At 36.7% G+C, this 16,411-nt stretch overlaps 2 protein-coding genes across 2 annotated transcripts; both read left to right on the top strand.

The window, feature by feature from the left end:
• The first annotated feature begins 358 nt into the window (after window positions 1–358).
• On the top strand, window positions 359–4,468 carry LOC116135283 (amino acid transporter AVT1D-like). Its single transcript, XM_031420989.1, has 11 exons — window positions 359–1,026; window positions 1,140–1,405; window positions 2,028–2,242; window positions 2,357–2,380; window positions 2,485–2,665; window positions 2,766–2,985; window positions 3,184–3,319; window positions 3,468–3,633; window positions 3,754–3,797; window positions 3,886–3,948; window positions 4,057–4,468. The coding sequence occupies exons 1-11, from the start codon at window positions 842–844 to the stop codon at window positions 4,153–4,155; spliced, it is 1,599 nt and encodes a 532-aa protein (XP_031276849.1). The 5' UTR covers window positions 359–841; the 3' UTR covers window positions 4,156–4,468.
• Window positions 4,469–6,967: 2,499 nt separating this feature from the next.
• Window positions 6,968–8,543, top strand: LOC116135340 (aspartic proteinase PCS1-like). The gene has a single exon (XM_031421037.1). The coding sequence runs from the start codon at window positions 7,209–7,211 to the stop codon at window positions 8,541–8,543; it is 1,335 nt and encodes a 444-aa protein (XP_031276897.1). The 5' UTR covers window positions 6,968–7,208.
• Window positions 8,544–16,411: the final 7,868 nt, after the last annotated feature.

Here is a 16,411-nt window from a genome sequence, read left to right as displayed (position 1 = left end):
CCCGCAATTTCTTTTCCCCTTTTCCCTAAATTATCCCCACTGTTATGCTTCTTCAGCCACATTCATGGGCTGACAAACAACCAATGAACACCGGGCTTGTGAAATGAGGGGCCTTCAACCGAAATAATGTTTCTCAAGATCAAGTCAAGCAGTTTATTGAAGATAAACATAAGTTTGATATTCTTATCTACTTCATCATCAAAATTCCTATCAGATAGACAACATTTTTAAACTTCAAACTTATCTTTAAATTACAAAATTTTGATGTCTCAAAATTGTGGTTATCGGTTTGACATTTAAGTATTTTGATGATTGTGTTTATATTTCGAAAAACTGATAGAAAACATTCAGACTTGAAAAAGAAAAGAAAACCGTATTAGGTAGGCACATAATAAAAGTGGCCACAAGCACATGAAAGGAAGCAACAACAAATATGGAAAAAAATGAAACAAAATAGGTATACAAGTTTTTGATTGAGTTTGAGTTGTTTGCATGGCCGCTATTAATATTCGGAGAATAATCCATTATCTTCCAGCAAATTGCTGACCAAATGACACGTTTATACTTGCACAACATCATAGCCTTCTTTAATTGCAGAAAAGCACGCCCTCCATTTCCGATTAACATGGATTTATAGGTTGACGAAACCAAGACAAGAAGATCTGCACCTTTTTCACTACTTTGGCTTTCTGCTTTCATTGCAATCATTTTACGTATTCATGATATTGATACCCAAAGAAAAACAAGTTTAGAAGAAGGGAACAGTAGTTTTGTAGTTGTGCAGGTGTATTATATTGTGGGGGTGTTAAAAAATAAGGATATTTGAAGAAATTAGGAAAATATGAAGCTGATGGATGAGGATCTGGGAACAGAACGCGCAGATGAATTTGCGACGGATGATGAAGAAAATCAGGCAGAAAGGGTATGTGAAATCAATGATGATTCAGAATCTGATTACTCTGGCCATTCCATGGCCTCGGATAATGCCACCGATAATGGTCATACCATTTGGCCTCAGAGCTACAGGTTTTGTTATTATTATTGTTGTTGATAGTTCTGTTTACGATTTGTAAAAGAAGAATAAGCAAAGCAATTTTCTATTCTCCTTGAACATGTATTTGTGGAATGTGTATATGCAGGGATTCAGTGGACATGTGCACAAGTATCGCATCCCCTTCCTTTGGTTTCCTGAGAGGGACTAGTCTGACAAGACTTGGCAGTTCCATGCGCTTACCATCCAAGAGAAATCTAGCTTCTGATGTTGATTCCTTGCCCACTAAACCCCTAATTTCTGATTTAGAAAAAGTAGTCCCTGAAAAGTTGTCCAGTAGAAAATTATCTCTCAATGACTATGAGTTGCCTCCTCAGAAGAAGCAGAGTTCATTTGCTCAAGCAGTTCTTAATGGTAAACCTTATAAGTTTCTTTCTCTGTAAATTTTAAATGAAGAAATGCAGTAAGATAATAAGAATAAGCCAACTAAAAGCCACATCTTGGCAAGCTTCATAAGAGATCTAATTCTTTATTATAAAATTACATAAACATGTATTTGGTATTTTACTGCATTTACTGAAGAAATAATCTATTCCATAGAATCAGTGGGCAGAGTAGAAATAAACCACGTTTAGAAGCAACAGTAACCTTTCTGACTTTTTATACTTTTCTTGAATCCTACAGTTATGTGTTTTACTTAAGATTACACCTTTATTCCTTGATCTCCATTGTCGAATATCAAAATAGGATACATTCATTGCTAGTAGCTAGATTTCTGGGTTCTCATTCTGAAATATCACTTTCGTAAGGGGATACTAGTTTGACGCTCCTCATTTTCATTGCATGTTTCATAGGTCATTGTTTTCTTAACATTTTTTGAATGCAGTCTATGAAGGAGGTGCAATCTAGATATAATCTAAATGGATACACGTATATATTTGTCGAAATCTAGTATTCATAGAGTCAATTGCTTTGTAAGGTTATTGTTTTGCTATATGCTTAAAAACTTGGAAGTCATGGTTTTTCTTCTATGCAGGAATCAATGTTCTATGTGGCGTAGGACTTCTAGCAGCTCCCTTTGCGGTCAAAGAAGGAGGGTGGTTGAGCCTCTCACTGATCTTATTGTTTGCTGTCATTGCTTGTGATACTGGGATTTTATTGCAGAAATGTTTAGATAGCTCTCCCGGACTTCGAACTTACCCTGATATTGGACAGGCTGCTTTTGGAAAACCTGGTCGCCAAATGATAGCTGTAAGTTCAATTAAGAAATTGATTCTCCAATGTCAACAAGCATGTATTTGTTCACGTACATACTTTTGTTTGCATCCGAAGTAACACTGAGAGCTGAGTTTTTGTCAAATGCAGATAATCTTGTACATGGAATTATATGTAAGTCCTTCGAATTTTCATTTTCTGCCTGTCACAATTCTCTATTTAATTTGGTGCCCTGTTCTTATTATGAGCTAAAAGGTGAAGAGTGCTATGTTCTGTAGGCTGCTTGTGTGGAGTACACAATCATGATGGGTGATAACTTGTCGTCATTGTTTCCGAACACCAACATGTATATTGCGGGAATGCATCTTAACTCCAATCAACTCTTTGCCATAACATCAACCCTCATTATTCTTCCAACTGTTTGGCTTCGAAACCTTAGCTTTCTCACGTATATCTCAGGTTCTTTATCTTTACTTCTCCCTTTTAGTCTCGGGCTTTATTTTTCTTGACATTCCTCCCGAAAGGTGTACCTGCTCACTCTTAAAGCCCTTGTGCTCAGTCGGAGGAGTTCTTACAACTGGTCTGGTGATGCTTTGCCTGGTATGGATTGGGGTGGTAGACAATGTGGGGTTTCATCTTAGCGGAACAGCCTTAGACTTGGCAAATCTACCTGTTTCAGTGGGAATATATGGTTTTTGCTATGCCGGCCATTCAGTTTTTCCAAACATATATTCTTCAATGAAAGAACCATCACAATTTCCTTGGGTTCTTATAATTAGGTGACAGCAATATTTTTATTGTTTTCCTGGTTCAGTACGCAAAAATACCAAGAACTTGTATAAATGTAAATGATGATTAGTATCACTATCTAACTTTGCCTTTGTTCAAAATCAATTACTATTTAACTTTGTGTATAAAATCACTTGTTCTTCAGAAAATCAGCTATAACAAAAATATCCATCTCTCTGTTGCTGCAGCTTCTTTTTTGGGTGGGTTTTGAACACTGGGATAGCAGTCTGTGGCTACCTGATGTTTGGTGATTCAGTCAAGTCTCAATTCACTTTAAACATGCCCAAACAATTGGTGGCTTCCAAAGTTTCTCTCTGGACAACGGTACGAGAACAATCTATATTCATTGTTGTAGTCAGTTTTTCGCACATCAGCATCCAGCAAATCAAGATTGTTAGACTATTAAACTAGTACTCAGAACTTGAGGTCAGTTTGTATTCGTTGTCAAATGTTAAATTTATTCTTTTTCTAGGTTGTGATCCCAATGACAAAGTATGCCTTGACACTTACACCAGTTGCATTGAGTTTGGAGGAATTGATTCCTTCAGCCCAGCTTCAAACTTACAGTGTATCAATAGTCATCAGAACAATTTTAGTAATTTCAACTTTGGTTGTGGCACTCACAGTTCCATTCTTTGGTACGAACATTTTAAATTTACACATAAATTAGTTGTAACATTGGTCTGATTTTTGAATATGATGTACATCAAAGAAATGCATATGCTTTCCACTAAGCTGCTCATTTGTTTGGACTGCAGCTTCTTTGATGTCATTAGTAGGATCATTTCTTACAATGCTAGTTGTAAGTTTCCTTTACTCGGATAAACCTCTGATTTAATGCTTATAAAGAACAAAACAAATGTAGCTATAATCTAAATGTTTGATTGCAGACTCTTATTTTTCCATGTGTATGTTACCTGAGCATACTTAAAGGTAGACTATCTAAGTTGAAGGTAAGCATTTTTCACTTCTTCGACATCAATATATGCGAAATTCTTCCCAGTATAAAGGGAAAAAAGTTTTAGCTCATCAGATGTTTTTTTTTATTCTTCTTTAATCAGATTGCAGTTTGCCTTTTCTACATTACTATTGGAGTAGTATGTGCATATGCTGGGACATATTCAGCCCTCACAAGAATTGCTAATCAAACGAATGAGTGAAGAAACCAGCATCTCTCTGCTGCAGCTTATCATCTTGTGCCATTGTGTTCAACAGAAAATTTATAGTAAAATTCCCATTTATCTTTCGAAGAGATTGACTGAAACAGCTAGACAAGAAATTGAGATCATATTATCAAAGCCACCATAACACAAATGGATAGAGCTCCAGTTTTGGCAATAGAAAAACATTGTCTGCAGTTAAATTATGAAAATGTTTTTGAAATATCAAATGCTCAACTTAATGTGTATGGTTGATACCCTGTCTCCCTGTCGATTTCTTCGATTTGACAGAACTTCGCCTTTCTTTCTTTATCTGGTGTCATCGTCGAGAACCTCTATAAAGTTTTTGCATAGGAATGGGAATCATCAGGGAACCCATTTTATTAATGGACCCAACCACGAACTGTGTCCTTAAACAATTCAGCATTGCATGTGCGACCACCTGACTGAACATGTTTTTTTCTTCTTTTTTTTTTGGCGTACAAGATAAACTGCACTTGGATTCAACCACATTCTAGAACAACCCGCGTGAATGTCTGATTAACTACTTAAACTATCTTGAATTAGTTAATGTCTTGTTTTACTTAAACACAAGACGCGTATTCTTAATTAATGTATCTAACTCTTCATTAATTTAGTTATATCAGTTCTACAGCTCCTCAAATCTGTGGATTATCTGCATAAAGTCTGATAAAATGATAAACATACTTTTGTTAAGTACCTTCACCACCTTATTCACATTCGCATCACCTCACCCTTCAATGATTTGAGGTTTTTCAGAGATTTTCAAGTGGAGTAACCCCATATTTAAGAGTAAACCACTTTTTCCAACCCAAATAATGGTTTAATGACCTTTTCCACCCATAGACTTTTAAAATATTACTTTACTATCCAAATTCATATTCCGTTTCCGATTCTAGCATTATTGCGACTCCACATTACCACCATTCTCTTTCCTGATCATCACTCACAAAAATCTCTCAAACCCTACTCCCATCGACCTTGTTGATCGTAGACAATTGAGCGATTAGAGTTTGTGCAGTAACCTCTCCCAAGTCAAATTTTGATCAACTACAACCACCAAAAGTCAACTTTTTATTACCGAAAGACTCATCGGTCTCATCTTTTCAAAAGCTCTAACAGTTTGAACTGAGTTTGCTCTCTGTTCAATGTTAAAATATAAATTTGGATAGTAAAATAGTATTTTAAAAGTTTATGGGTAGAAAAGTATCATTAAACATTAACTGGGTGGGAAAAAGTCTTTAACTCCAAATTTAACTGACAGAATTTTTTTATTATGATTAGATCTTATTCATATCCATGTTTTAAGCAATTTCTTAGGAATAATGAACCAACCAAGTCTTCAATGTAGTTTAATTACAATTAAAGCATATCTGTGAAATTCTTTTTTTTTTTCATTAATTATTGTTGAAGACTTGAAGGTATGGGATACAACAAACATGTAATTATACGGCGTGGTTAGTTACTACACCATCCATAGATTAGGCCCCAAATAATCAAAGCATGAATATGCGTAAAGAATGGGTTTGGGGCCATTGGGGGGAATGAGATTTCTGATGAAATGTCATTCATTGAAGTTACACTCCGTACAAGCAGTTGTTGTAACTCAGGTCTTAAAACCCGACCCGGGGAGTGACCCGGTCAGATCACCAATTGAACTGGTTTAACCGTCGAGTCGAACCATGATGTCCATGCCAATGTTAACGTGATGACGCTATTCTAACGTCAGTATGACATATAAAAAATTAAAAAATAATAAAAATACAGTTTAACCGTTGGGTCAAACCGGTTGGACTGGTGGTTTGTAACAAAAAAAAAAAAAAAAAAGGGTCAAACTGTGGTTCAAATTGGGTAATTTAATATTTTCGGTTTTTTAGTTGAATCGACCTGGTTCAATCACCAGTTCCCGATTCAACCGGTTGAACTGGCCAGTCCGGGTCGGGTTTTAAAACATTGGTTGTAACATTAACATAACATTATATATTTATTTACCATGTATGATGTGTTAAGCTGATAATGACATAAAGATAATGAAGAGTTTTTTTTTTTTTTTTGGTTTATCATCACGATGTCTGAGTCAGTTTACGTGTACTTCAACTAATCTCGAAAACTATTGGATAAGAACCCTAATGACCACCCCTATTAGTGCCTAGAGTGACTTAAACTCAAGAACTTATAAAACATCATTTTGATTTTTTAACATCATGCCACCCAATGGTAGTTAAGATAATTGGGAATTGGTCTGCTAATTCTACCGAACCTTCAACCGGAGAATTTACCCGATCAGCCACATTAATTTCTCTCCTCAAAACAGACACTCACCTACACCATTTAATTCTTTATTTAATCTCAGAATCTACCTCCCAAACAAAGCCAAACAATTACAGAAGAGCAATAGTTTCAAAAGGGGCTTCTCAAAATTGATCCTCGAAAATGGAGGAACCAAAAAGCAGTAGACAGAATAGAATGAACAGCTGAGAAAGGAGAAAAGAAAAGCAAAAGCGATACCAATAGTTTCATTACTAAAATGGGATTACCACGTGTCCCATAGTAAATTTAACTCTAATAAACAAAAAGATTACATAAAGTAACATTATGTCTTAATCTAATTAATTACATAACTCAACTAATTTTTCTCTCTGGTAACTTTGAATTAAGGAGTTAGATTTAAGCCGAAGTGTCATGAAAGCGCGCGCAGTCGTTGTCAAGATAGTTGCCTACAACAGTCAGGTTTAGCTCTTCGTAGATCTAAATTTAGTTTTAGTTTTAACTCAAGTTGGACTTTGGTGGCAGACACTTCTTCAGATTTCAGATGAACAACCAGAAAACGTGTAACCAATTTTGATACTGACACATTACAACTTGTTAACTACTTAATGCACATGTCTGTTCAAAAGGGTCTCAAAATCACCTAAACGACATGGTTTCTACTCTGTCTCTCTCCATTTTTAACCCATCTCAACCTCCCCCTGATTCTTCTCATTTCTGTCCATAAAACTCTACATTCTTGTTTATCCGACTGTTGCATTACAATGAAAACATACATTCTCTGCCATATGTTTGACCCTTATCTTAGAAATCCCTCCTTTGTGTTTCTCTACATTCTGTTGATCCAAATCCAGTTCCAGCTCAGCTTTTCTTCACAGGATATGCTTATATTATCCTTAAAAACTCAACTAATCCCATCTGGCTCTGTTCCGAGATCACCAAACAAGCTCCCATTTCATCACAACGTGAGCCTCACTGTCTCTTTGACTGTTGGTACACCTCCACAGAATGTCTCCATGGTTTTAGACACTGGAAGTGAACTCTCCTGGCTTAACTGCAACAAAACCCGATATAATTACCCGAATTCCTTTGATCCGAACCGTTCATCCTCTTACAACCCCGTTCCTTGCTCTTCACCCACCTGCACCAACGGTACCCAAGACTTCAACATTCCGGCTTCTTGTGACGTAAACAACCTCTGCCACGCCACTCTTTCATATGCGGATGCTTCTTCCTCTGAAGGAAATCTCGCCTCCGAAAATTTCTTTATCGGGTCATCCGAGCTTCCGGGTCTCGTTTTCGGGTGCATGGACTCGACTTTCAGCTCCAACCCAGGGGAAGACTCTAAAACCACTGGGTTAATGGGTATGAACCGTGGGTCTTTATCTTTTATATCTCAAATGGGTTTTCCGAAATTCTCGTATTGCATATCTGGTATTGATTTTTCGGGTCTTTTGCTACTCGGTGATGCCAATCTTACGTGGCTTGCACCGTTAAATTACACACCGTTAATCCAAATATCAACTCCGTTACCGTATTTTGATAGAGTTGCCTACACGGTTCAGCTCGAAGGAATCCGAGTTTCGGATAAGTTGCTCCCATTACCGAAATCCGTTTTTGAACCGGACCATACCGGGGCCGGTCAAACCATGGTTGATTCGGGTACCCAGTTCACTTTTTTACTCGGACCCGCTTACAGTGCATTGAAAACCGAGTTCTTGAACCAAACCACAAACATTTTAAAGGTTTTAGAGGATCAAAGTTTCGCATTTCAAGGAGCAATGGATTTGTGCTACCGAGTTCCACTGAATCAATCCACTCTACCCGAACTACCAAGTGTGAGTATGGTGTTTCGGGGCGCCGAAATGACGGTAACGAGTGAGCGGCTCCTGTATCGGGTACCGGGTGAAGTAAGGGGAAGTGATGGGGTGCATTGTCTGACGTTTGGGAACTCAGATTTATTAGGTGTGGAGGCGTACGTAATCGGTCATCATCATCAACAAAACGTATGGATGGAATTTGATCTTGAGAATTCAAGGATCGGTCTCGCCCAAGTACGGTGTGATCTGGCTGGTCAGAGATTTGGTGTGGCCTCATAGAGTAGGTCCCACACAGATTTTATTAATGGCGCTTTAATTATTGACACGTGGCTTTGTACTATTTGGTATTTTTTTTTTTTTTTAGCCTGATTTTATTGTTAGATATATATGTGTATATTCTTTTTTATTATTGAAGAAGAATATTTGTTGTGTATCTCAGTATCTCTAAGTTTGAATGTCAATTATTGTTTCATATCAAAATAATTAAAACAATTCGGAAAAAATAAGGGAAATCTTGACATGTATATAACGGAGAATGACAGTTTCCCACCCAGAGTTTGGTGCATTTAAGTTTCCCCGCTAAAAAATTTGTTAAAATCCGTTTGTTAATTTTAAGAAAAGAAAGACAATAAGATAGTAAATTCACCATAACCCTTTCTGTATTTTTATTTCAATAATATTAGCCTCACTAACATATTTTACTAATCTCATGTGATAGTTTGTAATTGATTTAGTTAGACTATACCAATTTTTAGGCAAGACTCATATAAATTAACTAATTATAAATTGACATATCGCACTAGTGAGAGAAAGTGAATGAGTGTAGTATTGCTCGTTTACTTTGTTTCTTCCTAAGTTCCTTTATTTCTTGTTATCTATATTCTCTTTCTTCACTTCCTTCTCTCTTTTCTTCTATCTTATTATTTTCCTCTTTCTTCTTCTCTCTTGCCAACGGACGTGGCTGATCACATTTGGTCATTGTGTGGGGGCCTTGCAGTGACCATATATGCCTGCCGCAAGACCCTCACATGGCGGCCAAGCAGTAGGTGATTTTTCCCTTTTTCTTTTTCTTTTTTTTTGGTTGTGGGTGCGGATCGGACCCAACCATAGTTTTTCTATTTTCATTTTTTTTTCTATTGTGGGTTGATTGAGGAAAAATATTGTTTTTGATGTTCTGGATTATGAGTTGAAAGATGATGAAGGTGATGATTTTGAGTTGAAAAACTGTGATGAAGCCGGTGGCAAAGATGGGAGGTGATGAAGTTTTATTTTCAGGCTTTGATTAATTTTTTATTTATTAAAGATTTTTCAACAGAAAGAGAAAACGAAAATCAAATCATAAAAAAATTTATTAAGTCAAATAATGAAAGGTATTTCTCACCAAGCGATATTTTTTAAACTTTTTGGTGGTAAAACTTAATAATAAATATTTTCACACAATCTACTCTTACAAATATTTTTTTATAATCGGTCAGTTTGCAATTAGATAGACATGACTTATAGCGAGCATACATGAACCATTTGCGAGCTAATCAATTACGAGCTATCACGTCGGAATCATGAGAAAAAATTTATAAGATTAAATTGTAAGTGTAGTATCTTAATTACAATCTTAGTGGGAATTTGTGATTCTCCTTGTATATAATTTGAAATATCGAAGGCAGTTACAAATTTCTTTATGATGCTTCAAACAAATTTGAAGCAATTTTTTTGAGTTTAAATGACAGACAATATATTTCAAATTAACCAAGGAATTAGAAAATGTACAAAAAAAAAAAAAAAAAAAAAAAAAAAAAAAAAGCCCCTATATTGTTATATTAAAATCGCTATGAATTATGCCATATGAGGTGCTTCACTAACAAGAGAAGGCTACTGGTACTGAGAGTGCCTAAAAGGATTTACATAGTATTGGGCTTAACGTGGACCCTTAATACCACTGGGCTTGCTCCCTTTAGTTGGGCCCCTAATTGGCACTTGGTTTCTTAACGGCTTGAATTTAATCTAATTATACTGCTACTTTTAGCACTATAATAATTAATAAGGGATATAATAACCTGACGACAAATTAGAGGGCTTAAACAAAATTATCCAAATCCCTGATCTTTTATAGCCAAGAAATTCTTATATAATACGAATTTGCCCTTACTTCAAACCTCTCCACACACACTTGGAACATTTTCGAATGGCGGCCAAGCAGTAGGTGATTTTTCCTTTTTTCTTTTCCTTTTTTTTGGTTGTGGGTGCGGATCGGACCCAACCATAGTTTTTGTATTTTTGTTTTTTTTTTTTTTTTTCCTATTGTGGCCTTGTGGGTTGATTGAGGAAAAGTATTGTTTTGGATGTTCTAGATCATGAGTTGAAAGATGATGAAGGTGATGATTTAAAGTCGAAAAACTGTGATGAAGCCGGTGGCGGAGATGGGAGGTGATGAAGTTTTGTTTTCATGTTTTGATTAATTTTTTATTTATTAAAGATTTTTCAACGGAAAAGAAAAAACGAAAATCAAATCATAAAATATAATAAAATAAGCTATAAGAAGAGAGAATATAATTGACTGGAAATAGATCCAATGCTTTTCTTATTCCAAAGTTGAGTGTATATCATCTTTCATAATACATCTATTTATAGTCTCAAGATTATGAAATATTATAAATGAAATTAAAAGCTAATAAAATTATTTGAAGTTGTAGAACTTGAAAGGTTTAAGAGTTCGAGAAGATGAAAGACTAGGAAGTTATAGAATTTCAAGGGACATCCACATTTATTCATAACACTCCCCCTTGGATGTCTATTACACAAAGAATATGCCTTGTTAAAACCTTACTAGGAAAAAACCTAATAAACCTAGTGAAGGAAAAAGAGTACATTATTCTTGTGTATTATACACATTTAGAAACTGTCTCATTAAAAACCTTACTAGGAAAACCAATGGGATAAAACCTTGGTCAAGGGAAAAAGAGTACAATGTGTATTTACTCCCCCTCATGATGTTATCACTTAAGATTTTTGTACTAGTGCATTTCAATATTGTATACCATCTTTTCAAACGTTGTAGTCGATAAAGTTTCAGTGAATAAGTCTATCAGATTATCACATGAGTGAATCTATTTAACTTCAATATCACCATTCTTTTGAAGATCATGAGTGAAGAAGAATTTTGGTGATATATGTTTCGTCCTATCACCTTTGATATAACCTCCCTTTAACTGAGCTATGCATTCAGTATTATCTTCATATAATGTTATAGGAACTTCTTTGTTGTAATCAATGCCACATGATTCTTGAATATGTTGGGTTATTGATTTGAGCCAAATACATTCTCAGCTTACTTCATTGATAGCTATTATCTCAGCATGGTTTGAAGAAGTAGCGGCTATAGTTTGTTTTGTAGAACGCCATGAAATAGCCGTACCTCCATATATGAACAAATAGCCTGTTTGAGATCTAGCTTTATGTGAGTTAGATAAATATCCTGCATATGCATAACTAATTAATTGAGGTGTAGATTCATTTGAATAAAATAAACCCATATCTATTGTTCCTTGAAGATATCGGAATATATGCTTAATTTTGTTCCAATGCCTTCGTGTCGGAGCACAACTATATTAATAAGCCTCCTCTAACCCAGATTACCCAGATTTACAACAAGAAGAAGGGGAGGGGCATAAAGGGGAATTGAGTGAGGAATTAGTTAAAAGGGAATCTACCATGTGGACTCTAAAAAAAAGGGGCATTGAGAGTGTGACTCCATTCTAGTGTATAGGAGGGGAAAAACCACGTAAAAATCATTAGTAAATTTCGAAAATTCTTGGGAGGTCGCTAGCTCCTCAAACTGCTAGCAGCCTAGGTTTTGCTGTTTCCTTTATCATCTTTTATATCATTGTTTTATTTATTATCATCTATCTTAAATACTTGTCAAATTATGTTTGGTTCAACAATATATCAAAACACATTCAGTCAATTCTGGATACTCTTGTTTGTTTAAGGATTCTTGGATTGTTTTGTTGGGTTGTTTTTGGTTGATTCCTATCAAATTGGTATCAGAGCCAGCTTGGGGTATGGTTAAATCTAAAATAAAAAATAGAGTGGATGGGCTGGAAAAAGAGATGGGAAGCATGGAGAAGGAAATGGGGTTGATGAGGGAGGACTTAGGAAGTGTCAAAGAGTATCTCTTGGAACTCAAAGAGTGGATGAGGTTGAAGGATGAGAAAGAAGAAACTAGAAATCGAGAGAGGGATAGAACCAATACAGGGAACATGTCAAACAACGAGGAAGGCAATAGTAGTCGAGAGGGGTTGAAGGTAATTGAAAATAGCAAGGAAGACAGGAAGGTGAAGAAGTTGGAATTACCGATTTTCAACTAGAAAGATCCAAGTGGGTGGACATTTTGGGCCGAGCGGTATTTCCAGATGAACCAATTTGAGGAAGATGAGAAAGTGGATGTCATCATTGTGTGCATGGAAGGGCGTGCTTTGAATTGGCACCAGCGGGTCAAGACACGATTGTCGATCTTATCTTGGAGTGCCTTCAAGTCGACGTTAGTTGAGCGCTTCCAGCTGTCGTACAAGAGGTCCGCCTACGAAGCCTTGGTGGCTCTAAAACAAACTAGAACGGTGACTGAGTATAGAGAGCAATTTGAAGAATTATCAGCACCCTTACATGAGGTAAGAGAAGACCTCCTCATGGGCATATTTGCTAATGGGTTGAAGGAAGATCTGCGGGTTGAAGTGAGATTGACTAAGCCCAAAAACCTTTTTGATTTAATAGACCAAGCCCACCGCACTGAAAAGAGAAATTGGGTTTTAGATATAATGAAGCCCAGGTTATCCAAGGCCCAAATAGGTCGATCCGAGTCCTATACCAAAGGTCTCATCCAACTCAGGACTCACTCGCCCAAATTGGTGGAATTCAACAACGAAGGGCAACGAAGGGGGGCAAAATCTAGGCAACCAAAGTCGGAACTGGGAAAAAGGAGGAAAACCGATAGAAGGGACGACGACGCCAGCCATAAGGGATGGATTCCGACGACTAACATAGGCTGATCTACAGTGTAAAAGGGAGAGAGGTCTATGCTTTCAATGTGACGAAAAATTTGGCCCAAACCATCGGTGCAAGAGTAAGTCATTACAAGTCTTGTTGGTCCTGGATGGTGATAAGGCTGGCGGAGGAGAATCAGAAGTTGAAGCCGAAGTAAAGACTCTTGAAGAAGGTAAGCCCTTAGCTCTGTCTATGAATTCAATAGTAGGAATTACTTCTGACCAAACCATGAAGCTTAGGGGGCAAATTAGAGGGGAGTATGTGGTTTTATTGGTGGACAGTGAGGCTTCCTACAACTTTATCTCGCAAGAGTTGGTGAAGGAGTTAGGAATCACGATGGATGAGTCTAAAGCTTTTGGGGTAATGGTGGGGAATGGAGTTAGGATTAAAGGGGAGGATATTTGCTAGGGAGTTAAATTGGTGATTCAAGGGGTAGAAATACAACAGGATTTTTTTCCGTTTAAGTTGGGAGGTGCTGACGTGGTGTTAGGTATTACATGGCTAAGCTCCCTAGGTGATGCGTGTTCGAATTGGGGAAAATTGACTATGGAGTTCAACAGGGAAGGAAAGAGAATGATGCTCAAAGGGGATCCTTCATTGATTAAGACTGGAGTGTCTCTAAAGTCCATGATTAAGACATTATAGTCTTAGGATACTGGGTATTTAGTAGAGCTTAATTCCATTGAGAATAAAGGAACACCTGGGGAGGAAAAATTTGACCCAGCTATGGTAGAAGTAATGCAGGAGTTCCAAACCATTTTTTATCAATCTATTAAGCTACATCTACGGAGACAACATGACCATGCCATTGTGCCCCAAGCAGGAGCCAAACCCCCAAACATTTGACCCTACAAATACCCTTACCACCAAAAAAACGAGATTGAAAAACTGGTTGAGGAAATGTTGACTGCTGGCATCATACAACCTAGCACTAGCCCATTTGCCAGTCTTGTGTTGTTGGTAAAAAAGAAAGATGAAAGCTGGAGGTTCTGTGTCGATTATAGGGTGTTAAACAACCTTACTATCCCTGACAAGTTTCCCACACCAACCATCAAAGAATTGTTAGATAAATTAGCCGGGGCTATGGTCTTCTCTAAATTGGATTTGAAATCAGGTTACCACCATATTAGAGTTAAGGAAGAAGACATACCCAAGACAACCTTTAGAACTCATGAAAGACACTACGAGTTCTTGGCCATGTCGTTTGCTTGACTAATGCCCTGTCCACTTTCCAAGCCCTCATGAACACAATTTTCAGGCTGCTGTTAAGGAAATTCATCCTTATTTTCTTTGACGACATACTCATTTACAGCCCTGATTTTACCACCCACTTGCAACATTTGCGGCAAACCTTCCGGATCCTTGAAGAAAACTCCTTGGTGGTTAATAGAAAGAAATGTTCATTTGCCAAACAAAAATTGGAATACCTGGGTCATCTAATATCAGCCAAAAGGGTGGAGGCAGATCCTCAAAAGATAGAGTCGATGGTCTTTTGGCCAATTCCGCAAAATGTGAAAAGCTTATGGGGATTTTTGGGCCTTACAGGGCATTTGACATGACCCATCCCAACCTTCCTTATCCCATAGGCTCCGAGCGCATCCATGAGACTCAGGTGATCAAGACATGCCATGTGGGAAAACTATAAAACCTGTTTATGAATAAAAACATCATAAAACTCTTCTAGCCAAAATATTTATAAGCACTCTCTTATTTTTTTTCTCACGAATAAATGTAACTAAAATTTTCACAAAATGAAATGTATGGAATCAGATTTTTCCATATCTTTAATAATCCAGAACAAGAAACTAATAGATGATGAAGAAAACATAAACTTTGCAGCGGAAAATAAAACACAATTATAAAATATATGATGAAATGAAGTCGTGTGGCCCAACCTTGAGTGGGATTCACTCTTCTGCACGAATCTCCTTCTTGACCTGGTGGGGGGAAAGAAAAACATTTGAAAACGAGGGGTGAGCTAGAAATGCTCAATGAGTGGGGAATGGGTTAGTATGTAATAAAACATTTCAATATACAATAAAAACACTCATGCTTATAAAATTTCATTTTCATAAACACATTTTATAATGTAAGCCATCTTTCATAACATATGTTGAAATCTCTCATGGCAAGACTTCTTTCTAAAAGCTATTATGTTAAATGAATCAATACCCATGTTTCTCTAAAACTATCATTTCTAAGAAACAGTTCATATACGGATAACATTTACATTTATAAGTTTCCATTTTCAAATAAATGATATACATACATAAACATATCCAAACTATCTCTCAATCACATGTGAAAACTCTCACCCAACTAGTACCCAGGGGTAAATCCTTCCAACCCGACAAGATCTAACATCGCGTGGGTTAAACCACTAAGTCCATCCTGCTAGGTGAAATTGGTCACCGCTCAAGCCTTTGACCCAGTGAGTCCAAACATCACTCGGGCCGGCAAAATCATATCTCGTGTAGTGATATCTGCCTCGCTCAAGCTTTCGACCCACTTGGGCCGGTAAATCAAATCATGTGTAACGATATCTGCCTCGCTCAGGCCTTCGACCTACTTGGGCTGGCAATATTAATCACGTGAAGCAATATCTACCTCGCTCAGCCTTCAACCCACTTGGGCCGGTAATATCAAATCATACACATGCGTAGAATCAAATCAATATCATGAGGGGGATGGGTACTATGTAGGGTGGTTTGAAACCCATTATCATCTCATACTTATTCTCAAAACATTTTTCTCATGAGCATATAATAATTTCACAACTTAAAAATATAAATTCAGGTTTCAAATGTTTTCAAATCTAACAATTTCAACCTATTTTCATTTCTTTTTGAACTATTGCCACAAAACATCAAAATTCCATCTTTCTCATGTCAATCAACAATTTCCAACAATAACATTGCAATAAAGCTCATTTATATAAATAAATCAAACATATTAGGCAATTTAAAACAATCAACAACTATAAAAGAGCATTTAGAGATAACTTTGTTAAAAAGAAAGTTAGGGGTTTAGATTTTTCCACTCACAGTTTGGAGCTTAACCCTTAAGTCGAAAAATGATTGAAATCTTCTAACAATGTCCCCGCTTGCCTC

Source organism: Pistacia vera, unplaced genomic scaffold, assembly GCF_008641045.1.
Source record: "Pistacia vera cultivar Batoury unplaced genomic scaffold, PisVer_v2 Contig298, whole genome shotgun sequence".
Classification (NCBI taxonomy): Eukaryota; Viridiplantae; Streptophyta; class Magnoliopsida; order Sapindales; family Anacardiaceae; genus Pistacia; species Pistacia vera.
This window is presented reverse-complemented; position numbering and strand designations above follow the sequence as displayed.